General features: G+C 34.3%; 1 protein-coding gene across 2 annotated transcripts; it reads left to right on the top strand.

Moving 5' to 3' along the window:
- The first annotated feature begins 1,932 nt into the window (after window positions 1-1,932).
- On the top strand, window positions 1,933-24,971 carry LOC123537333 (ADP-ribosylation factor 6). Of its 2 annotated transcripts, none has more exons than XM_053529008.1 (5): window positions 1,933-2,131; window positions 10,924-11,034; window positions 14,505-14,608; window positions 15,999-16,197; window positions 16,884-24,971. In XM_053529008.1, the coding sequence occupies exons 2-5, from the start codon at window positions 10,953-10,955 to the stop codon at window positions 17,024-17,026; spliced, it is 528 nt and encodes a 175-aa protein (XP_053384983.1). In that variant the 5' UTR covers window positions 1,933-2,131; window positions 10,924-10,952; the 3' UTR covers window positions 17,027-24,971. The 2 variants fall into 2 exon arrangements, with proteins under 2 accessions (XP_053384983.1, XP_045176951.1); XM_045321016.2 differs by having other exon boundaries at window positions 1,933-2,135.
- The last annotated feature ends 396 nt before the right edge of the window (window positions 24,972-25,367 follow it).

Here is a 25,367-nt window from a genome sequence, read left to right as displayed (position 1 = left end):
AATTGGGTCAAGATTAGTCCCAATCCGTGTCTCTAGTTACCTCCCCTGACGGTCCGTCCACAGAGTCACAAGCAACGACTATTTAAAATCGGCGTAATCTAGGTACTTCATGCAGACTTTCAGACATGATCGCAAGCATAATGATGATTTAATGGCGAAAATAAAAATATTTCTGAATAGCAAATTTATTCTTGTGCTTGTCTTGTGAAATACACTGTATGTCGTGTCATGAGCACTTCGTAGTACCTGAAGAAATCACCCACTTACCTACATTATCGATTTGTTTTACGCCATGGGTGAGGTCTCAGCTTTAATACGTCACTATTGGCGCATTTCATTCATAGTCAGGTACCGGATGAGCACAACGTCTCGGGCTAATTCTAAATGTATTAGCGCAGTATTATTTTTAAATTTACTACTATCTAAGGTTAAATTACAAAATTTGAAAAGAAAACAGATATTGGGAAATATATATTCATATATATTCTCATGTGCTTGTTCCTTCACGAACACTCGGAATAAACTTTGGTGAACAAATCGAGTACGACTTCACACTTTGCTAAATGTTGTACGTTTATTCATATATTTGATAGCTATTTTTCTATATAGTTTTTTATGCAGAACATTATGGCATGTCAAACGTTGCTAAATTATTGTTGTTGTATATTCATTATTGTTTTTGTAAGCTTGATATTGTATGTGCGATTTCCCGCGATATAAATAGCACAGCGACGCTATCCAAATACAATCACATAACATAGAATAAGAATGACACGTTTTGTAAATAGAATCGTCAGAACAACAATGATGACTTTTACCATAAGAATATCGAACATACAATAAGAATAACGACATATACAATAACAATGGTAATACTTAGAATATGAATGACACGGCATTGAATAGCAATATCAAAGATACAATAAGAATAACGAAATATAGAATAACAATAATGACTTTTACCATAAGAATATCGAACATACAATAAGAATAACGACATATACAATAACAATGGTAAGACTTAGAATATGAATGGCACGACATTGAATAACAATATCAAAGATACAATAACAATAACGAAATATAGATAATAATAACATACATATATAATTTAGCAACGTTTGACATGCCATAATGTTCTGCATAAAAAAAAACTATATAGAAAAATAGCTATCAAATATATGAATAAACGTACAGCACTGAAAGGGCGAGTTAAACTGTAAGGTGTAAGTGTGTGAGTAATAGCAGAATAACCTACGGCATACGCTTCGATTGGACGACAGCATAAGATAAGATAAATGCCGCATTCCCCGTATCAGTATACAATAATAATGGTAATACTTAGAATATGAATGACAAGACATTGAATAACAATATCAAAGATACAATAAGAATAACGAAATATAGAATAACAATAATGACGTTTACCGTAAGAATATCGAACATACAATAAGAATAACGACATATAGAAAAACAATGGTAAGACTTAATTAGAATATGAATGACACGACATTGAATAACAATATCAAAGATACAATAAGAATAACGAAATATAGAATAACAATAATGACTTTTAGAATATGAATGACAAAACATTGAATAACAAAAACAAACATACAATAATAATAACATACATATATAATTTAGCAACGTTTGACATGCCATAGTGCTACAGTGTATGTTTGAAAAATAAATTGGTGTCTGGAAATTTTGGCCTGCTCTGTACAATAACTGGACTACTTCCGTAAAATATATCAATCCGCACATGATATATGTATGTTAATATTTGAAATGCTTTTGACATTATATACTTTCTAAGTAATAGAATAATAATTTGAAATGATTTGTTTGTCTTTTGTGTCTGTTGGTCTGGGTATGTTACAAATATTTCGTATCTATTGGAACTAGTTTTATCCGCCATTTTTGCGGAACAATAGGCGAGGTCACGAACCGCCATAACATGGTCGAATATAAACTTACAGCGTGTAATTTATTAAAATGTCTGGTGTAGTTTGTCTTTTATGGCCATATTCTTTTATTTATTCAACTGATATTTAAACAAAGTGTGAAAACAAGTGTATTTGAATTGTACAGATCCAGAGACTGCCTGAGTAAGGCAATAATTATTTGGGAAGGTAGGTGGGGTGATTTTTCAGTTTTTAAAAGTTGGACGAGGGGTGTATTCAGTCTGCCCACATTTGTTTGGTTTGAACAGTGGGGGTTGTCAAGATTAGTTTAATTACTCTTGTCTTGTTGGATTTTAAACCAAAGTCTGCCTCCTTAACTACACCACAGACTAATGCCTGAGATTTTTCATTTTTAGTTTTTATAAAGGGAGGTAACACAGAGTCTGTGCCAGCTGTCAGTGAGTCTTCAGCTGATGTGTACATTCTTTAATTATTGTTCCACAGTACTTTGAACTCCAATTAAATTTGGTACTGCCATCACAGTTACTTAAATTGCATTCATACAGTGCTTTAGGGTATAGCGAATTTTAGGGTATAGAGGATATATTGACAAATTTTATATTGGAAGTGGCTATTCTTACGGTCCCGTAGGAATAGCCTCGGAGGCTATTCTTACGGCTCTCCTGTAAGAATAGTGAAAAGTCCGCTGATCGGATGGGCAGAAGCCATTTAACGTACATGTTTTTAGTAAACAGTGATGTTTTTCTAATGTCCTTAACTTTCTTAAAACACAAATTAGATCAATATTTTTTGATGAATGGAAAGGTTATAAAACAAGCAATTTATTAATTGTTTTTAATTATTATTTCGAAATAAGATGGATTAGTTATGAACGCTTAACTTAACTTTCTAAGAAGTTTTGAACATCACTATGCCGCTGTTAAAATTATATGTCATTTAAAACGGTTATTCATTTAAAAAAGATATTTTAATACAAAAAAACACAAAACTGCCGTAGGAATAACCACTTGGGGCTTTTCAGTAATCGTACAGGAGAGCCGTAGGAATAGACACCTGTGGACTTTTCACTATTCTTACGGGAGAGCCGTAAGAATAGCCTGCGAGGCTATTCCTACGGGACCGTAAGAATAGCCACTTCCTTTTATATTTAGACTTGAATTATTATATAAATTTTCATATCATTCTTTTACTGGCATGCAAACAGATATTCTGACATACATTTTAAATATTTGCTTGTTGTGTTATTTTTTATAAGTCATCAAATGTAAAATAAAGCTATCCCCTATAGACTAAATTGGTGTATATGTGAAAATCGTCAGTGAATGAAAGGAAACAGGCTGATTCGGACCGTGGCTGATTCGGACCACATACTTTGAATAAAAGTAGATAATGACCGTATATTTTGGCTGATTCAGATCACAAACTTTTATTTAACAGTCAATAACGACATAAATTTGGATGATTCAGCAATTTTCAGAAATAATGTTGATTATAGCTTATATAGAGGTTTAACTTGAAGTAAAGAATAAAATATACACCATACAAACAGGTATGAAGTTTGACAAACTAAAATGCATCATTTATGGCATTTAAATAAGGACTTTAATTTTTCTTTGCATCAACATTAAACTTAATACTCAAATATATATTTACTCATGACATTAGTTTCAGGAAAACTTAAACAATTTGGGCCGAATAAGCCAAGTAAATTTGGTCCGAATCAGCCATGGTCCGAGTCAGCCTGTATTCGAATGAAAGTATTTGATAGAAATTTAAAAAGCTGAATGTTTTTGAAAAGAGAATACATTATTATTCTGAATTATATTAAAGAAATCTTGGAAAGTTTGTTAAGATGTGGATTTTAAACTAATAATGTAAAAAATGACCAAAGCTATCCTGTACACCCTGAATCATCACATATGTAAACAATGGCGTGGAGAGAAAAAACATATGAATTTCTATGAAAAGCTGACTGTTTTAAGAAGAATAAATGTTTTCTGTCTGATGTACTGAATAAAAACTACAAAAGTTCATTTCTTTGAATTGGAATGCAGGAAAAATTAGTTAGCTATCCGCTATACCCTAAAGCACTGTATTGCTGATGTGTTGTATCTAAAAAATTCATCTTGAGTGGTTAGAATGTGCACCTACGAATCATGAGATTCGGGGTTCGAGCCCTAGTAGTAGGGACCTTGGTATTTTCTCTCCCAGGGTTTACTTTAATGACCTCCCTTTTATATCGAATCTATGATTTTTGTGAATGTGCTAATGCTTTTAACTAGAATCATATGCTTATGATTATTGCTTTCTTATGATCCTAGACAGTCCGGACCAGTACGCGGACACTATCAGTACGCGGACACTTTTTATCTTAGGCTGTGCTTATACTCTGAAAAATTATTGTATGGCCTCCGCTCTTCTACACATTATTCTAGCAATAGTTTCTCATCTTTGAGAATAATAAACATAAACCAACTATTCTCAGCTTTCAAGTGTCAAGTAGACAAAACAGTAAAAACATGGTAATTACAGCCCTTATCAAAATCTACCATTTGAACCTTTTTGCTGATATTTATTCCTTTTAGTTATTCTCAATGAATAAAATGATCATCAACCAAACTTATCTTAGACTTTTTCATAATTTCTTTAATCCATCAGAAAATTACAGATGTCCACGTACTGGTCAAAACGGCCACTTTCATATACCCCTAAAGGTGCCCCAATTTAAGTACGGTAACCAGATAAGTGATCTGTTGTTTTCAGTAACAAATGTGTTTAAACTTAAGAAAAGATGTTTATTATAAATAAAATGGAAAAAAAATCTGCAGGGCAATAAATTCTCTAGAAAATAATTCAGTAAAACAAGTGTCTGCCTACTGGTCCGGTCTGTCTATATAGATTGTTTGTATGTTAGCTGAGTTGAGGTCATAGTTAAAGTTTAGTCTTGTTTTGTCAGAAAATAGCTTATATTAGCTAGTGTAAAACCGACGTTAAATAAAGATGATCCGATCTTAATGACGACGAGGATGTTTGACGAACTCGTGCTGTGATCATAGAGGGTCAATCTGGAGAGCTAGTTAGCAGTGTGCGACATTAACGGTAACCCGTTGGGTTATGAAAAATTCTGAGGAATAAATTTACCAAAAAAATCATTGCAAATGTGGTCTCGCGACGGAGCAAAATAGTCCATCAGCACTCGCTAATCTTTTGACAATTTGCACCATGTCATAATGTGTGTTCAATACACACACACACACACGCTGATAGCATAATTTAAGCTCTGCCTATTTCAGGTATTTGTGAGATTTTCGTGAGAAGTGTGAAAGCGAATCAGATTATCCGTTTCACCAGAGGCATTTGTAATCGGCCAATCAGCGTCTCGGTTACGTCTTTGACACTTTTAATTGTCAGTGTGTGCTAGTCGTTTCCTAAAGAAATTGTTGATTAACCATGCGATTAATTGGAATTATAGACACAATTATTTAGTATCCATGGTAAAAGAACAACATGTAAAGTAATAATTTCGTAAAACAGACATTGATGGATGAATTGATTTGAATATGTATTTCGATGTTAATGACACGGTTTACTTTCAGTTTTATTCGAATGAGAGACTGCATGTACACAAAAGTTGTGACTCTGTATTAATAATAAACCCCTTTCATCCTGCATTTATATTTTACGCGGTATGACACCAAAAAATCGGCGGGTTAGATACAGCACCGTCTTGAACTGAAAACAACTTTTTTCAGAATTTTGTAATGAAACAATAGTCACTGTATGGAAAATGATGTAACTAAGAAAATGAATGGTCATCGAATCACTTCACAGTGTTGAGGTAGAAATATAAAAAATCGATGGAGTCTTCCCAGTTCTCTCTGAAGTCTACCCACTTCTCCCTAAATCATCTTGAGGGAGAAGTGACTTCTCCCAAAAAATTGAGCGTAGCAAGACCCAAGTCAGTCTACTGTATAAAAAAAATCAAATCCATTATATATTTTGCCAAGCTATTTCTAGTCTACAAAGCTGTTTTGATCTCATTTCATGACTCTGTGTCTTTCACTTTCTGCACAATTTTGTGAACACTGTTTCAGATTTCGAAAAACAGTTCTGAAAAACTCGTACAATATTCCAAATAATATGAAATATATCAATATAGACCAACCAACAGTATATTAAAAGAAATTTAATAAAACATTATTGGAATGAAAGTCTTATTCATTATTGTGCGAAAATTTTTTGGGGCTATGAAAAATTCTGTCGGGCTACAGAAAATTGGAAGTCCGTAGCCCCATTGGCTACGATGCTAAAAAGTTAATGTCTCACATTGAGTTAGCTCTGAAAAGTAAAAGAAGTGTAGCGATAGTAGGTTTATAGGCCACTTCCAACAGCCTTGTTGTTGGGTTAACCCTTTAGCAACATGGTTAGAGGTCTGGGGTTTGAGCCCCAGTAAGGACCTTGGTATTTTCTGTCCCAGGGTATATTTTAATGGTGACAAGGATGTTTGACGGACTCATGCGGTGAGCATGGATGGTCATTATGGAGAGCTAGTGAGCTCCGAAAAGTAAAGGGGAGAAGTGTAGTGATAGTTGGTTTATACTTCCAACATTCTTGCTGTTGGGTTAACCCTTTAGCGATGTGGTTAGAGTGTTTGCTACCGATCACGAGGTCTGGGGTTCGAGCCCCAGTATGGACCTTGGTATTTTCTCTCCCAGGGTTTATTTTTAGACCAGAAAATTGCAGGAATAGTGAACTTAGTTGCATGATAAGTAACAAAATGTAAGTCACTAGTCCTGTATGGCCCTGAAAAAAATTTGTCCACTGAAAGGGTTAGGTATTTTTACAGGGTGTAAACTTGGATAGTAACATCAAAACACATTTCTTAAGTTCTACCGATGCATTGAAGAATTTTGCAAGATTTTTTAGCTTGACTGTTCACAGAATAGGTAGAGCTACACTGGACTCTCCCTTGTGTCAGATTCTGCGCCGGTGTCCCAGATTGGTTAAGTTCTTGTATGTAAGCACTAAGCAGGTATCTCAGTAACCACTTGTGGGAATGGATTGAAACTTTACACACTTGTTCACTGTGATAAACTGACTTCAATTGCACATGTTCCATAACTTTATTATTATTTTTTTTTTTACAAAATTATGATGATTTTTTGAATTTTTGGTTTAGTTTTCGTATGTAAGTTGATATCTCAGTACCCTCTAATGGGAATGGATTGAAACATGACAGTTTTCACACACTTGTTCACTATGATGATCTGACGTGCTGTGCACAGGTTCCATAACTCTAGTTTGCATTTTTACAAAATTATGCCCCCTTTTCAACTTAGCAGGTTTTGGTTAACAGGGTTCGCACAGATCTGGAAAAGTCATGGAAAACGAGTATTGTCTGGAAAAATCATGGAATCTTTATTATTTGGATTTCAACATGGAAAAATCATAGAATATTAAAAAATTGTCATGGAAAGTTGGAAGTATTCTGGAATTAGTCTGTAAGTGCTTAAAAATGATTAAATCTATTGGAATTTAATCTTAAAATCCAAATTTAAATGCCTAATAGTGAAATTACATCGCTACGAACAATTCTGTTAGAGAACTGTTCTATTCAATATCGAGTGCGAATCTGTTTGGGTACGAAACGAACATTAAAAGTTTACTACTGCACCGATTCTGTTTTTTTATGTGCCTTTCGATGTGTAAAAAGATAAAAAAAAATTAGAAAAGTGGGACACAAATGAACAATACATCTACAATTTTACAAACACTTGTTGAAGCCATTAAGTCCAATAACCAAAAGCTGTTGTGCACTGTGTGTGACAGACTTACTGATCTGTCAAATATTGGTGAAGGTGCTATTAAATTGCACATGAAGGATGGAAAACATGTCTACAGGAAGCATTGCACTACATAAACAAGGCAGTCTGAAAGACAGCTAAATCCCCCGCCACTGCTATGGATAGTGAAAGGGTAAACCTTTTATTTTAGCTGTGACCTTGACCTTGAACTGATATGGCTGACTCATGAATTCTGAACAACGTCTTGATGAGGTGATCATTTAACCAAAGTTTCATGAAAATCCTTCAAGGGGTTTAGGAGATACAGAGCTGAAACCTTTGACCTTCAGTTGTGACCTTGACCTTGAGTTGACATGGCTGACTCATGAGTTCTTGATGAGGTGATCATTTGACCCAAGTTTGATGAAAATCCTTCAAGGGGTTAAGGAGATACAGAGTGGACACCAGACGGAAGGCTCAAACCTTCGACCCTTAGTTGTGACCTTGAGCTGGCATGTTTGACTCATAATTTCTGCACATTGTTCTGATGAGGTAATCTTTATAAAATTCCTTCAAGGGGTTTAGGAGATATAGAGCGGACACGAAATGGAAGGCTCAAACCTTTGACCTTCAGTTGTGACCTTGACCTTGAGCCGACATGGCTGACTCATAAGTTCTGCACATCGCCTTGATGAGGTGATCGTTTGACCCAAGTTTGATGAAAATCCTTCAAGAGGTTTAGGAGATAAAGAGCGGACACAAAATGGAAGGCTCAAACCTTTGACCCTAAGTTGTGACCTTGACCTTGAGCCGGCATGACTGACTCATGGGTTCTGCACATCGTCTTGATGAGGTGATCATTTGACCCAAGTTTTATAAAATTCCTTCAAGGGGTTTAAGAGATATAGAGCGGACACAAAATGGAAGGCTCTAACCTTTGACCTTGAGTTGTGACCTTGACCTTGAGCCGGCATGGCTGACTCATGGGTTCTGCACATCGTCTTGATGAGGTGATCATTTGACCCAAGTTTTATAAAATTCCTTCAAGGGGTTTAGGAGATATAGTGCGGACACAAAATGGCAGGCTCAAACCTTTGACCTTGAGTTGTGACCTTGACCTTGAACCAACAAGGCTGACTCATGGGTTCTGCTCATCGTCTTGATGAGGTGATCATTTGACCCAAGTTTCATGAAAATCCTTCAAGGGGTTTAGGAGATATGGACTGGACACGATTTTGTTATGGACAGAAGGACGGACGCAGACCATTCCTATAATCCCTCCTCCACGGCGGGGGATTAAAAAGCAACATAAACATGTTACCTGTTAAAATCTTTTTTCAAACCAGTGGAAACAAATAGTGAGGAAACTGTCCAGTCGGATATGTGTATTCCCCCGCCCACTCAAGAACAATGTGCCAAACCAAATGGAAAACTGAGCAATATCGTGGAAAATTCATGGAATTCTGGTATCCAAGATCTGTATAAACCCAGGTTAAGTTTTTGTATGTAAGCTGGTATCTCAGTACCCACTAATGGGAATGGATTGAAACTTCACACACTTGTCCATTGTCATGAGCTGATATGTATTGTACATGTTCATAGAGTGAGATCTAGGTCACATGTGAAATGAGTCAGGGACAGTTTACCATGTACCAGCAAGCTAATAAAAACATGGAGAAATCAGCCTGATAGTTCAACACCGTTTTTAATGCAGACAAAAAAAATATTTTTTTAGAAAATAAAAAAGTGTCTAGGTCAGCATTCATGATAATGGAAGTTGGAAACATAGAACTTCGAAATGCTAAAAATACCTTTTGCCCTATATTCATAAATCTTGTACAGATTTTGATGAAACATGGCATAAATATGGCATATGATACAACAAGAAGCTAAGTCTTAGCTGTGTAAAGGTCAGCAATGTAGATTTGTTACAAGGGAAGTTATGGCGATTTGTATTTTTAGAGATTTCAAATTTCAGACTAAATTTCAGACTTAGAACATTGATGAATACGGGCACAAGGCAGCATAAAAAATAGGGGATGATGATCAAACAATTAATTTATTTTGCCATTCTAGAGTCAAACATATGAGCCGTGCCATGAGAAAACCAACATAGTGGCTTTGCGACCAGCATGGATCCAGACCAGCCTGCGCATCTGCGCAGTCTGGTCAGGATCCATGCTGTTCGCTAGTTAACAGTTTCTGTTATTCCAGTAGGCTTTCAGAGTGAACAGCATGGTCTGGATCCATGCTGGTCGCAAAGCCACTATGTTGGTTTTCTCATGGCATGGCTCATATTAAGTAAAGCCAAATTTGACTTGCATTTTAGTAATCCAGTCTTGTCTCATGTGGCAGTGAAGAATTAGGTTTTGTTGCAAGAGACAGACTACAAAGTGAAGATAGGAAGCAAAAAAAATTTTTTTACTTGCATAATTTTGTTTCTGTCAGATGACATTTTGTTGTCATCGAAGAATTTTACTTTTTCATGTCATTTTTAAGAACCCCCTTTTTTCAAAGTCCTGAAACACATATTTCCTGGATGAACTTAAGGAATAATTCATGGCTTAAATATCATTTACTCAATTGTCAACATCATGAGCAATTTACTCCTTTAACCAGTGATGTAGAACATTCTTATTTTCATGGACATTTAAGCCTGTGTACCGACTCGTTCAATTTAGGGGTATAATCTAAGCAAATATGGTAGATGAGTTATAGATAAACTTAATTTTGTCAAATACTGTTATCCGTTTAAAATCTGAAGAATAACATTCAGTTAATTGAAATCTCTAATAGAATATAGATGTTTTTCACATGGCACAGATTACCTCCCCTGGCTGCTGTTTTGATTGTCATTTCGAACATAAAATCTGCTGTAGATTAGACAAGAATTTCTCACATTGCTGTAAAATTACGTTTACGGTACAGATAAAAATCTTTCCTTGCATTGTTCCTAAATTATGTAATCTTTACATGTGTGGAGGATTATAACTAGCATCCTTCTTTTATACCATTGCTAGTATTTTTATTTTGTATTAGATATTTAGATTTTTGACATGCATAATGGCTACCAGTTTTATCAAGAGATAGATATTGCTAAAATCCGAAACTATTCTGTAGCGGAACTATACTTTTTATGTGCCCATCTAGGCATTGTTTATCACTGCCAGGTTCTTTTATTTCTTAAAACCCCCATTTTTTTTCTCTTACAGAATAAACTGCTGTAGTTTGAACTGTGAGGATGGGGAAGCTGCTGTCAAAGATATTTGGGAACAAGGAGATGAGAATTCTCATGCTGGGACTCGATGCCGCAGGAAAAACCAGTATCCTTTTTATCTGCTGTATACACAGTATTACACTGTCTGAAGATTCTTGTCCTGTGTGCATTCAAAATCAATGCTGATAATTAGATGAAATGATTCAGACAGTGGTAAAGGGAATATTTTGCGACATGTAATTGTTGCATAGCATGAACATAGGCTTTTCATAGTTATTCCCAGTGTTAAAGTACTGTATTGTGTAATATTTCATGCTGTGGAAAATCAAAGGTTGTAAAGACAAGTTGGTGGTAGAAAGTTCTTGCACAGAGAAAAGTTGACAATGGGGTTGTGGGTTGAAGCTGGATTTTTAGCAACTTGTTTCAGAAAGATAATAGCGTACCAGTATTTAATACTTGTCTGTAAGTGGGTGGATATCTTCATCTCTGACATATAACAAAAAAAAATTGTAGAACGAATGACGAGTAGAGTTGTTGTCAAATTAACTTTCAGAACAGGACACTCTGAAGGGATTCTACTCTGAAGACCCTTGGTTGCCTGTTGACTGCAGGTGCTATGCCAGTATCGGGGGGGTCTCCTGTCAGTCGCCAATGTAGCCAAATGCTACAAATTCAAAAAACTGGCTACAGATTTTTTAAAATGGCTACAAGAATTTTATTAAAATGTGGCCAAATTTCAGCAATTCAGCTTGATATTGGCAGTTTCTCTCAAAATGTGGCTACAACTTTCTGAAGGCCCAGTGGAGGCCCAGAGTATGATTGACACAAGTTTTGTCAGCATTGGCCCTGCAATAGACATTCTGGTGGCCCAGTGGAGGCCCTGAGTATGATTGAGACAAGTTTTGTCAGCATTATCAGACCTTACGATAGACATTCTAGGCTAAAATTTCTAGCTATTTAGTATGCTAAAGTTACCATTGAGAATGATTTTAAGCACTACCATAGCTCTGGGCTAATTGACAATCAGTTTGATTACACTATCTGATGAGATAACGGGGTCACTGTTTTCTCTGTTTAAAATGTGCATTATTTATTCATAGTCATGCTGGAATGTATTGTATGTATTGGTCCATTATAAATATTGATACCCAGTGATTATTTGCTTCATGGTGTTATCTCACAGTGTAACCTGAAACGATTCAGGAAAATATATAGAAGGGATGAAATAACTTATTGTGTCCGAAAGTATGTATTTGCAATATAACATAAATGTTATTTTCTTTCCTGCTAAAAGCATCCCACTACAGGCTTTTATACTTTCTTGAACAGAGGTAGAAATTAGGTGATTTCTGTCTTGAAATTGAAACAGAAGGTACTATGCTCTGTTTAGTAATTGCTGAACCTTTTTATGGTGAAATGTAACATTTTCATCAAAGAGAACTTTTTTTGCCAAAACTCCCAATTGGAAATGATGCATAATAAAATTGCTAAAAACTTAAACTGGGGCCACTTTCCAGTTTTGAAAGGCCATGCACATGCCTGATTCTGAGGGGGGAGTGGGGGGTGGGGGTGCACTTGTCAGTCCCTTACAAAGACGTTTATACAAAAAAGTTTGAAACTTCATAAGTTATGAATATTCATTGTAATATTCAAAGCTGTTTAAATGTTAATTATGCTTTTGTAATTTTTTAAACCAGAAACTTTAATACTATTAAATTTCCACATTAAAACTCTATGCAGTATTAGATTATTGGAGATCTGTTTCATACTGTAATGAGAATCATAAAGGTATTTAATTCTAAAATTTGTTTTTGTGGTTTAAAAAAGTTGTAAAAAACAGGAAAGAAAGTTTTGATCTTGGCATGACTAATACATGTATGACTGACTCATACATCTTTTTTTTTCTGAGAAACAGTCTGATGTTTAGTTAAAAAATGTTGTGTTTCTCCAATTTTATCCTTTTATTGGTACAGTGTATTTCTAAATCTTCTTCAGGGGGGTAAAAAAACAATTTGGGTGGAGTAAGAATGTAATTGTTGGTCATTGATTCAATATGTCGACAAGTGTCAAACATGTCATGTTGTAACAAGACAGTAATTAGTATGCATCTATTTCCCAGGGTTAAGATTCGAAGGTGTCCTGAATATCACTATATTTGACGTATATAGTCAATAATCTTGACAAATGTCCGGTATATATATGGAGAAATCGCCAATTAGTAACAGGAATTAGGTGATACACAGATGTCATAGCGACCACAGTTTAAAGTTACAATGATTTACTGTTACAGTTACGGATGAATTTGGGTGCTTTCCTAACCATCAAACAAGTACAAATGACGTAGGGTAATGTGTCTGTTGAGAAGATTAATTAAAACTTGGTTATTATTTGATATAGAAGAACACGGTGTTTGTTTTGACACTGATTGTAGATAAAATGCTTATATTTTCTTTATAAGAAATTAGGCAATTTTAGTCTTTTTATTGCCAGAATATCCCCATATAAGTCTGTTGGAATAAAGATATACAGTCAAATTGTATTAACCCTTACCCTGCTCAATTTCTAAAATGAAATTGTACCTGTTAAAAGGGGTGCTTACCAAAAAGATACTGACTGAATGGCGAACAGTGCAGATCATGATCAGACTGCATGGATGTGCAGGCTGATCATGATCTACACCGGTCGCAAAGGCAGAGTCAGTCGTGTCCAACATGATAAGGAAGCAACACAATCTGGCTGCTTTAGACAGGCAACTACTTAAAAGTTGAAATTAAAACATATTCAGTTTGGGAAGTTAGCTTACTGACTGCTTAAGGCAAGTGACTTCTTAACAGAGGTGGTCACTGAGGCAGGTTCATCTGTATCAGGCTTTGAAAAGTAGATTTAAGGCTTTTGGTTTAAAGTACACATTTTTACATTGGTCTGCAAAACTGACACGTTATGATTTTCGTAAATAATCTGTAGCTATAAATGATATTTCCCAAACTCTTACATGAGATTAAATTTATAAATGCTGGTCTACTCACTAATTGAGAATTCAGTGATGTAATTTAGGTTGGTAATGGATTAGATCTTTTTGAGGTCATTACTACCAAATCAGTTATATGCAAAAATGTATATCAATTAACTTGAAAATTTATGTTTTGGGGCATGTTTAATATTGATAATGATAATTACATCAGTGAATGTAACATTACCAAATAAGGTGTAAAAAGGTTTGTCACATATTACATAATTGAAGAAATGTGACATAAACAAATGGCAAAGAGGGATATAAATATTATAAACCATTTACATAAGAAATTGATAAAAAAATATCCTCATGTTTGTTTAACAATCTATCTGTCCATTCTTTGTCCATCCAACCATCTGTCCAGCTAACATTGAAAAAAGTTAGAAAAAGTAGTGTCTTTCATGAGTTAAAGCAGTTTCTATTGAGCCTTCTTAAAGTTCATTATATATGACCATTTGTACAGCGTGTTTCACAGTGTAATGACCAATATACTTTAAATTTGTGTTATAAATTTTGCACTCTGATATTTACTAAGACTAAAATGCACCTTAACATACATTCAGCTATATTGTACAAATTGAAGCTCGGCCAGTCTGTAACCACTATACCTACTGTAGGATTCAACGTAGAAACTGTCAGCTATAAAAATGTAAAATTCAGTGTATGGGTAAGTTAAAAACACTGTTTATATATCATTTGCTTGCTGTGTTTACAAATTGTACATATTGATACATCAAAGAACTTCAGTTTTGGCAGTGGCAGTTAGTGGCTGAGTGGTTGAGTTCACTGAATTCGATGCTCCCTCATTGCTGGTTTTAAAATCCTTCAAGGTATGGTAGAATTATTTTATTGAGGCAGTTAGCTAATGAGATTATTCATGAGTTGTTCAAACAAGTAGCCCTCATGCACACAGGGCACTGGAGTCTTCCTCCACCAGTAAAGCTAAATTGTGTCTATGTGGCTTGAAGCAAATATGTTATCGACTGGTTATATCTTCACATGAACTTTGATGCTATGTCACTGTGTTCAACCATTGTAAATTGCGGGGACATTGCCTGAAAGTTTTGCAAAAACTGGGTGGTTCTATCCAGGTGCCTCTACATAAAATTGTTCTTGGAGCTATTAGCATTTTTTTTTTTTTAATTGTAAAAGCAGAGAAAGAAGCATGTTCACATGTACATTTTCTAAATGATACATATCTTTGATACAATTATTTCTTTACACTTCACTTGGGGTAATTGAGAGGCCGGAAATGAAAGTAGTCAAACGAGATATGTGTTATATGTAAGTACTTCCTGTTTGGTAAGAGTAATGACGCAGGCATGTTTTTATCACTAAGGTTTAAAATCTGATTACTAGTATAAAATGAAAGAAAATTTTCAAGGAAAACTGATAATTATCGTTTATAAGTTATGTGGAATGCAACACTTGTCATTTTTGGATGGTACATGTATCTGTGTTTAAAGTTGACTAAACATGGTGTGTTTGAACCATGCCATTGTTTGGATCCTATCTCTTTATTAGGCTGCTTCAGACCTTGGATCTGAGTTTACACAAATTAGTTTGTAGACCAGTCTGTGAACTGCAGCTTCTGATTGGCTGGTCCTAGCTCATTCTTGAAATTGACCAATGGCAAGACAGCATTCTGAGACTGGTCTCAAAACTCAGTCTTATAACCATAGCCCTGTTCTAAATTTAACTGCCAGCAGTAAAACAAACCTATTAAGCATGTATTGTAAAATTTTCTACTCGCATTATATTTGATGTTTGTGATCAGCGTAGTTTCTTGCATATGATGTTAGTTAACTGAATTGGAATGAGAAGACATTGCTTGCAGTATCTGTTTTGTAACTACCGATACTCATTTCTAAAGGCATTACATGTGCATTGATATAAAATTGTATATACCTTATACTCCTTATTCCAAGTTTGTTCAGTGTAAATATATGTCAATAAGTAAACATTTGTGCATGCCTGAGCATTCAAATACCATGTATTTGTTGAACTCTTTAAACAAAAACGAATCTTTATTTAATGTAAATCTTTTCTAACTATAGGATGTTGGAGGGCAAGACAAGATTAGGCCATTGTGGCGTCACTACTATACCGGAACACAGGGACTTATATTTGTTGTAGATTGTGCAGATCGGGACAGAATCGATGAAGCGCGACAAGAATTACATAGAATAATCAATGATAGAGAAATGAGAGAATCATTAGTACTTGTGTTCGCTAATAAACAAGATTTACCAGATGGTAAGTTTGAACTGAAGTCTCTGTCCGTCTTATGCTTATTTACATGTACTGAATTTAATTCTGATTATCTGGATTTCTGCTAGAACCTGCTTGGCAGGTAATGTTCAAGTCTTTGAACTGATGGGTTGCAAGTTAGATTGTTTGGTGCAGCTTATGTTCTCCAAGTCAGCATTAATTTGGTACTAATGTTAAAGAACAGCTGAAATTCCCATATATTTAATCCTTTGAACAAAATACTGTAGCTGTTTTGGTTGTTAGCGTATAATTTAAAGCCAGTTCACATTATTTTATTTATTAAGTTATAACACATTGAAGTAGTAAACTTCCACAATTAGAACTGCCTAACAGAAAACTATAAATTTGGAGATACTGGTACACATACAAACATTTTGATGTGTCTTTTAAAATTACCTGTCAAGGAGAACTTACTGATGCAAAAAGAAAAAAACGTAATTTTGTTTTGCAATTGATCAAGAAGAAAATCTCGAGGAAAAGGGTGGGAGGGGAGAACAACACGTACGAACACCAGAAAAGTTTGACTGTTACTCAATATAACTACCTGTTTCGGTATTTAGAATACCTTCATCAGAAGAAAATCTTGAGGGATTTGGAATAGAGACATTGTGAAGCATGAAAATGGCTTCAACAGATTGTTGTATTCAGTGAAAATTTGCTTCTATTTACAGCCATGAAACCCCACGAAATTCAGGAGAAACTAGGATTAACACGTATACGAGATAGAAATTGGTACGTTCAGCCAGCGTGTGCGACTACAGGAGACGGACTTTACGAAGGATTAACCTGGTTAACGTCAAACTGTAAATCTTGATCATACACGATGTGTAAATAGGATATAGTGTATATATACAGTAAACTTTTATACATTCTAGACAGCGAGAAAGGAACAAGGATGTTTGAATGTTTTTTTTTACAGAGCTTCAAAGAATAGAATACTTACAGTAGAATGCAACATATCTAATCAATTTTGAAGGGGCATTTTACGTGTGATACTTGGAGATAAAGTCTGTGACCGTGTCGCAGTCTGAGCTTTTTCTGCCATGGTGATGTATGCATTTATCACATAAATTCAGAAGGCGCTTTCTAGATAGATATGGCTACATTACATTATATTCATGAAGGCTTTGTGAAGGAGCTAACTTTTACAGAAGTATCTGGTGAGCTGTACCGTTTCAAGATTTGAAGTGGAGGATTCAGAGCACAGTTTTGGTCACAGACTCTTTGGGAAAAAAAGTAAAATGTTTGATAAAGTGTTTTAATGTCACAAACACTGAAAATAGAAATATGAGCCATGCCATGAGAAAACCAACATAGTGGCTATGTGACCAGCATGGATCCAGACTGGTCAGGATCCATGCTGTTCGCTTTTAAAGCCTATTGCAATTAGAGAAACAGCTAGCGAACAGCATGGATCCTGATCGCACAGGCTGGTCTGGATCTATGCTGGTCGCAAAGCCATTATGTTGGTTTTCTCATGGCGCGGCTCAATATACAAGCATTCCAAGTTAGGTATGTTTGAGTGTAAGTTTTAAATATTTGGACAGATGCAGATTTGCTGTATCTGCTAAGAAATTATAAGCTAAATACAATAGTTTAGCATAATTTCTAGAATAGGTTCTTTTCACAGCCTTTCTGTGATATTATTCTGTACTTGAAGACGATCACAATGTTTGATATTTTGCCTTCTGCGTTTTTTTCGGGTGTAAGATCTTGCTTGTAAGTAAATTTGTATGTATTTCATTAGAGCAGCTTGATAAAAAAACATTCTATTTGAATTGAATTTATTAGTATTCAAATTTCATGTACAATTTCATGGTTAAAAAATAAAGACGTATATGCAGCAATATGCTTCAAATTTTTGCCCTTTTTTTATGGCATTCGCGTTGACTTTTTACATGGGAAATATAAGTGCTTGGCCTTTAATATAGATATTCGTTTCTTGCCCTTAAGTATTGGCAGCGATATATCTAAACCAACTCGTGAAACATAATTATGTCTTTAAAATGAAGATTTAAGAGCTCTCTTCGGTTATCATATCTCTCTGTCCGTATGTAACAGAATGCTTTTTATAGAGAGTTACATTTCTGGACGTAAATTTTCTTCCTTTGGATATATGTTGTCCATACATCATCTAAGACCTGTATGAAGATTTTATCACTTTTTATAAAGTCTAGGTGGAATTCAGGGGTTAGGATTGTACATTCAGTTTAAAAAAGAAATTGTTCAGTTGTAAATAATGTTTTTCTTGACAAATAAATTTGGTCAGTACGATATGGTAGATGTAAGTGTGGGATGAGGATTAATTTATTATTTTAAATGCAACAAAAAAATAAAGCTAATTACAGTAATGTTTTATTATTAAGCAGGCACCCTGCTTTTATTAAATTGGGCAAGCTTGCTTTAGTGCTTTAGACATATTCTTTCTTTCTTTCTTAGATATCGAACTCAAAAACAGTAGTAATTTGTAAGAAATATTGTCAGACTGGTTTTGAAATTTGATTTTATTACATATATAAGGTTGCATTAGTTGGATTTGGGAACAGTATACATGATATATATTCATGCATGTTAATGCTTTTAGATAAAAGATCTAAATTTAGTAAGTTAAGTCTTAATAAAAATGGCAAAAAGCTAAATGGGTCTATATGCTTGTTGAGTGAGAAAATGGGGGAGATGAGTGTGAATTGTTTCTCTTCTGAAGTGCTCTCCAAATGTTACATCATGCCTTTGATTTGTAAGGTTAAGAGAGAAAGAGACGTGGTTGCTTGCATTATTATACACTACATATATTTAAGACATTTGTCTGTAAAAGTTCTAACTTTTTATTGCAAGTACAGAAAAGTTTCTAAAGTGTACTTTAGTCTGTCTGAAATGGTTTTTTTAAGCATTATACATACATCAAGTTGTAATCACACTTTGTGTTTTATATGGCTTATAAATGGATCACAAATATTATTAACTTGAAAGAAATTTTTGATGTTCTGCACTCAGTATGGATTTACATTAATAAATCAAGCAATTGGATTAGGCAGTTTTAGAGCAGTGTTTAGAATTGTCTAGAGTTGATTGCAAAACTCAAAATATACTGATAATTTTCATTTGAGCCATGCCATGAGAAAACCAACATAGTGGCTTTGCGACCAGCATGGATCCAGTCCAACCTGCACATCCGGGCAGTCTGGTCAGGATCCATGCTGTTTGCCTTCAAAGCTTAATGCATTTGAGAGGCCGTTAGCGAGCAGCATGGATCCTGACCAGACTGCGCGGATGCGCAGGCTGGACTGGATCCATGCTGGTCACAAAGCCACTATGTTGGTTTTCTCATGGCACGTTTCATTTCTTTTTGAAGTTCTTTTGTAGTAAATGTCTTTAATATTGATAGTTGAAAAATATTTGAATGTTGGATTTTGAATGTATATATATATATGTTGGTATAATTGTTATATGTGTATATTAAAAGAATCATTTTATTTAATTTTTATGTATTTACTGTAAACCAATGATGCATTTATTGTATGCATGTGTTCGTTAATGTCTGTTTTTGTTGAAGAACCTGTTAAATACTTCAAAATGCTTGTTTTTCTCTCGGTTTTTTTTTTACCAGTTTAATTTAGTTTGCAGTGAAATAACAAAACATTCAAACCATTTTCATTCAACGATTAAATATACTGCTCATGTCACATAAACTATCATTTATTATCGTAAGTTTTTAATCGGTCATGTTATTCACAAGTTTTCAAATTGTAATTGAATTTGAACATTGTATTGGTGTAACCCCATTATAACTACTGAAATATAAGGTTTTTGTTAAACAATGTGAAATACATTTAAGACTAGAGTGGACTTCCCCTTAAATCAGCTTGTATTTCATAGATGGGCCTCTTTGGCCGAGTGGTGTAGGTCAGACTTAAATTCACTCGCACTTTAACTCTATTGGTTTGAAATAATGTAAGAGGTATCACCTCAGGTCATCCTCCACAGTTAAAGCTAGAAAGTCACCATTTTTTAGTTCCAAATTAAAAATAATAACATTTTAGAGGACTTTTAGCTACCAGTATAAATTGTAAAATCTGGTTACACTTACCAGTCATATTTGAAATAGTGCTGCTGTTTCATTAAAGTTAACGGGTGACATTCAAGGGAAATAGTAACTATGAATTATTGTGATATGTGAAATATGTTTGGTCTATGACTTATTTCTTGTTGTCGTTTGCGCTATGACTTATTTCATCGACCGTGTAAATCTATTTAAGAGGAAACAATTGCACGAGCAGTTAATTTTTGCAATGAAAACCAGTTATCATTTTGTAGTTTACTATTTATAGATATGATAGAGAATTGATTTAGAAACAGTGTACTCAAGAAACTTGCATTAAGTAATTTAAACGCAACAAAGATGTTATAAGTGTTAAACCTTTTGTAATGTTAAAATTAATTAGAAAATCTATAATTATATATATGATTTCAGTTCAATTAGGTATGTAAGATAGGAACTCAAATAAGGTAGCACTTTGTGGTCCTTACAAATACCTTGACATCAGCCAAAGGGTGTGTTATTAAAAAATAATATGACTTTTTTGTTGAGAATATTGTAGAAAGTATAAAGATGAAATTTTAATTGTAAATTGATCATTTTCTCCAGAGGTGAGAAGAAATATTCTTATGAATTCTTTATTTTAGTAAGAATCCACTAATGGTCAGTCGAATCAATACACTTCATGTCTGTGTTATTCTTATTTATATTGCTTGTGTGAATGGCTTTTCATTTCACTGCTTGCTTATGTATTATTATGCTCCTAAAGGGGATAAAGAAACAGTACCATAGTCATACACATACTTAACTATGTACCTGTTAAGGGATATAAAAATGGCACATCTAGTATATGCAATAGATAGGCACTTGCTTGCTTCAGATACTTACTTGCTTCATTCAGTAGTATATGGGGCATGATTGTAGTAGTATATTTATTTTATTTTGAAAAAAAGGAACTGTTAACAAAAACAACTATGTGTTAACAAAAACAACTATGTATTAACAAAAATAATTTTATGATTTGTCATGCATTGTTCAGTGCATTTCTAAATTACTCACTACATAAGCATCAGTATGACTAGGATATATTTTTTCTAAGACTGATCATGTTCATATTTTTTTTAAACAGGCAAGAAGTATCTGAAAACTTCATCAGGATGTTCATTGTTTTCTTATTTTCAGAGATAAGTTAACTTTCTTTAACATGCTTTATTCATGTGTGGTGGAAGTGCCATTGAGGTGATTAAACACCTTTCTAAAATGAAGCAACAATGAGTTATTTAGGTCAGTAAGGTGTCACAAAGAAAACTTGAGAATTGTAGTCCAATTGTATTCATGTTAACCATCAAAGTGTTTGTTTTAGGTCCTAAACTTTTAGTTTTTATGTAAAAGGGAAGGGACATTGATATTTTCAGTCCTGAAAATGGTATTTCAAGACTATCTGTAAATTCGCAGGATATTTCTTTTATTATGTGTTTAAATAATTGTTGCCTTGGTGTAAATTTCTTTCTTATTGATATTTTTCGTAAATACTAGTATTTAGCATAGATTTAAAAATTCTGCTTGAATATAAGTGCAAATTTTTGGTGTATTTTTACGTTTTGTTGAACTTGAAAAGTGTTTGTATATTTTCTGAACTTTTTAAGGGTATTTAATGAATTGTAGTCCTTTTTGTAGCTGTTATTGTTGTATTACATAAGTTTTGATATATGAGCCGCGCCATGAGAAAACCAACATAGTGGGTTTGCGACCAGCATGGATCCAGACCAGCCTGCGCATCCGCGCAGTCTGGTCAGGATCCATGCTGTTCGCTTTCAAAGTCTATTGCAATTAGAGAAACTGTTAGCGAACAGCATGGATCCTGACCAGACTGCGCGGATGCGCAGGCTGGTCTGGATCCATGCTGGTCCCAAACCTACTATGTTGGTTTTCTCATGGCACGGCTCATATGGAGGCATCGGACATCAAAGAAATCTCATACACTGTTTAATAATATAAATAATAGGCATATTTGTCAGTTCTCTGTGTTGCACCTACTCTTTGTTGATCCAATTAGAGGACTTATTGCTGTTCCAAATAATTGGTGAAAATTTAATACACATTTCAGATAAAAGATGTTTTTGGTAATCACTGTATTTTGTCGAAAATATAGAAACTGCAGTAAATAAAGAAGGAAAGTAAGGACTTTATGTGTGTAAATTTCATGATATATAAGATATTTCTGTTTTTTTTATCTGTGTTGTTTCAGAGTGTTAACACTGACGTTCATGTACCATTTTGTAAATTATACCCAGAAGTTCAAGTTTAAATTATTACACATTAATCATTTTACATTGTGTGAAATGAACAAACGTTTGCTTTGGGTTGTATGATAACTTTGAGGAATTGTGCTCACTTTGTCGTATTCTTCACAAGTTTTTACCTTACAGGGATACCTCATAAATTTGATGTATGCTAGAGGTTTTTTTTAACCCTTACCCTGTTAAATTTCTATAATAAACTTTTCCGTCTTTCAGTTTGGATGGTACCATTAACTGTTAAAAGGGGTGTATACCAAAAAAGATACCGACTGAATGGCGAACAGTGCAGATCATGATCAGACTGCATGCATGTACAGGCTGATCATGATCTACACTTGTCGCAAAGGCAGTATTAATCGTGTCCAGCATGATAAGGGTTAAACCCCCAGATACAAAAGTATATTGGGACTAGATTGGAGTAAAGCAAGTCAATTGGTCAGTCCAATTGTAATTCTTTTCCTTCTTTTATGGATTTTCAAATAATTCCACATTAAAGTAAACTTACCATAAAGCAACAATGTACAAACATGACCCTGATTATCACTAGGTCCAAATTCACACTTGGAAGTAAAAAGTGGAAAAGTTATCCTTTGTGTCCAATCCATATCTTTTAAACTGCAATAAGGGTTTTCCCAAAAAAACAACAACAACAAAACTAGCAGCAATTGTTTCCATCACCAGTATGCAGAACGCACAACCCAGGTTACTAGGTCCAGGTCAGTGTGACACTTGAGGTAAAAGTCAGTGGGTCCATCAGTCAGTCCTTCCTTTCATCAGAGCGTTGTCAGGGGGTATTAATCACCTTTAGTGATAGCTCTAGTATGTTTAAAAATTGAAGAACTGATAGTTCAGGCTTGATTAATACATATTTTGCAGTTCTTGATTTTCAAAACACAATAGATTTATGTTGCTCTTTGAGCAAAGTATTTGTGTCACAGTATATTATTGAATTCAAATTCTTTTCTTTCCCAAGTAAGTTACTCATTGTAAAGCAGACTAAACCATTCTTTCATGCACAATGAACTGATCAGATAATGAATTCATGTTGCAAATTATTTTTAATAATCTGTGAAATCACTAATCATAATCATAATCTGTGAAATTAACATGGAAACATATCAGTGGCACAGTAGTTAACAGGTAAACTACAACACTGATGATATTTGTTTGACTTTCGGTCATAGCTGATATCGTAGCTAGCGTTCAGTACTGGATAGTTTGCTTAAATTGATACCATTTTCCAGTAGTATCGGCCTAGACGGGATGCTTGGGAGATAATCACGACACCTGACTGGAAATAAGTTGTTCCATCCATTCCAGTTAGAGACATCTGTTGACTACTTGCACTAAATAAGAAACCAACTGCTGTAAAAATGACTGAAATAATTAACAAGTCTCTCTTCAGAAGTTATAGGGGTTTAGGTAAATACTTTCTCAGAAAGCTGTATAGAGTCGGAATATGCTGCCAATAAATACATTTATTTTAAAAGCATAGAGACATTTACCTTCGAGAAAAAAAAAAAAGCTAGCTTAGCATTTTTTAAGCATTATAAAGTACCAGTGCTTACAACAACTTACATGGATCTAGAGCATGGCAAAATTTCCGAAGAAAAACAAAGGATTGAAGTTTCTGAAGTACAACAAGTTAAGACTAGGAAATGTCAGGCCGAGGTTGTCATATAGCATACCTATGTTCAGAGACTGAATCTTTTGAGGGACAGTTCTGTATAAACTGTTTCATACTCTGTGAACGTTTTTAGTGCACACTGATTCCAAATGTGACTGTATCTAGACAGATAAGACTTTATACTGCAAAAAAACCAAACATATTCTTTCGAATTTTTGGTCTTGCGCCAATATTTAATTGTAAGAGGGAGTCTGATGTTTAACTAGACTTTGTCATCTTTGTGAGTCGAAAGGGGTGTGTTTTCAATTTTAACTGTATATATGGTATATACAGGGTCCTTTCAAATCCAAATACATGTTCTTAAAACCTTTCAAAGATTTTTTTTCAAGTAAGTAATTTTTTTAGGTGAATACATTTGATATGTGTCATAATCGGCCGTTAGTTCGTCATAATTAGACATGCATTTATATAAACTCTGTAACATTTATTTATTTCACTCATTTAATCAGTTTTATTGATAATTATAGAAAACAGTAGGGTTTTCTGTTTCTAGATGATTTTTTAAAATTATTCTCTTCTATTTGGATAAATCAGCTTGTGCAAGTCTGTTTCACGTGAATGCCAAAGTTGATATTTCGCCAATTTTCAAGTACTTTTTTTTATATGTTAATGATTACCGTCTTGTTTTTAGAAAACTGGTGCAAAAAAAATCTTGTCATGTAAGTTGTACCATCAATATGAATCTGTACTCTTCTATTGTTAATATATGCAAATAAAGAACCAGATATAAAATTTATGCATTGGTTTTCATTTCGTTCAAGAATACTTGTCCAAGGTTTCATCAAGGATAATACATTTTTATGCCCCTTCATTTATGTGTGGGGCATATAGCATTGCTGCTGTCCATACGTTCGGAAATCTTGTGTGTCCCAACTTCTCCCACAATATTAGCCACATTTGCTTCAAACTTTCACAGATGACTATAAAGGAAGGAACTTTTGCTGTTACTATTTCTACCACAGTTATGGTCCTTTGGTAGTTTATAGAGAACAATTTTGTGTTCGACTCCTCAAACACTATAGAAAGATTATTCTTTCTCAACTCAAAATTTTTGTTCAAGGTTTGCAGGCAACTATCAAGCTGGTTCCCAGTTAACAACTTTACGTATTTGATTGAAACTTCACACAAAGTT

Source organism: Mercenaria mercenaria, chromosome 17 (genome assembly GCF_021730395.1).
Source record: "Mercenaria mercenaria strain notata chromosome 17, MADL_Memer_1, whole genome shotgun sequence".
Taxonomy (NCBI): domain Eukaryota; kingdom Metazoa; phylum Mollusca; class Bivalvia; order Venerida; family Veneridae; genus Mercenaria; species Mercenaria mercenaria.
Note: the sequence above shows the minus strand (reverse complement) of the source record. Positions and strands in the feature narration are given on the sequence as shown.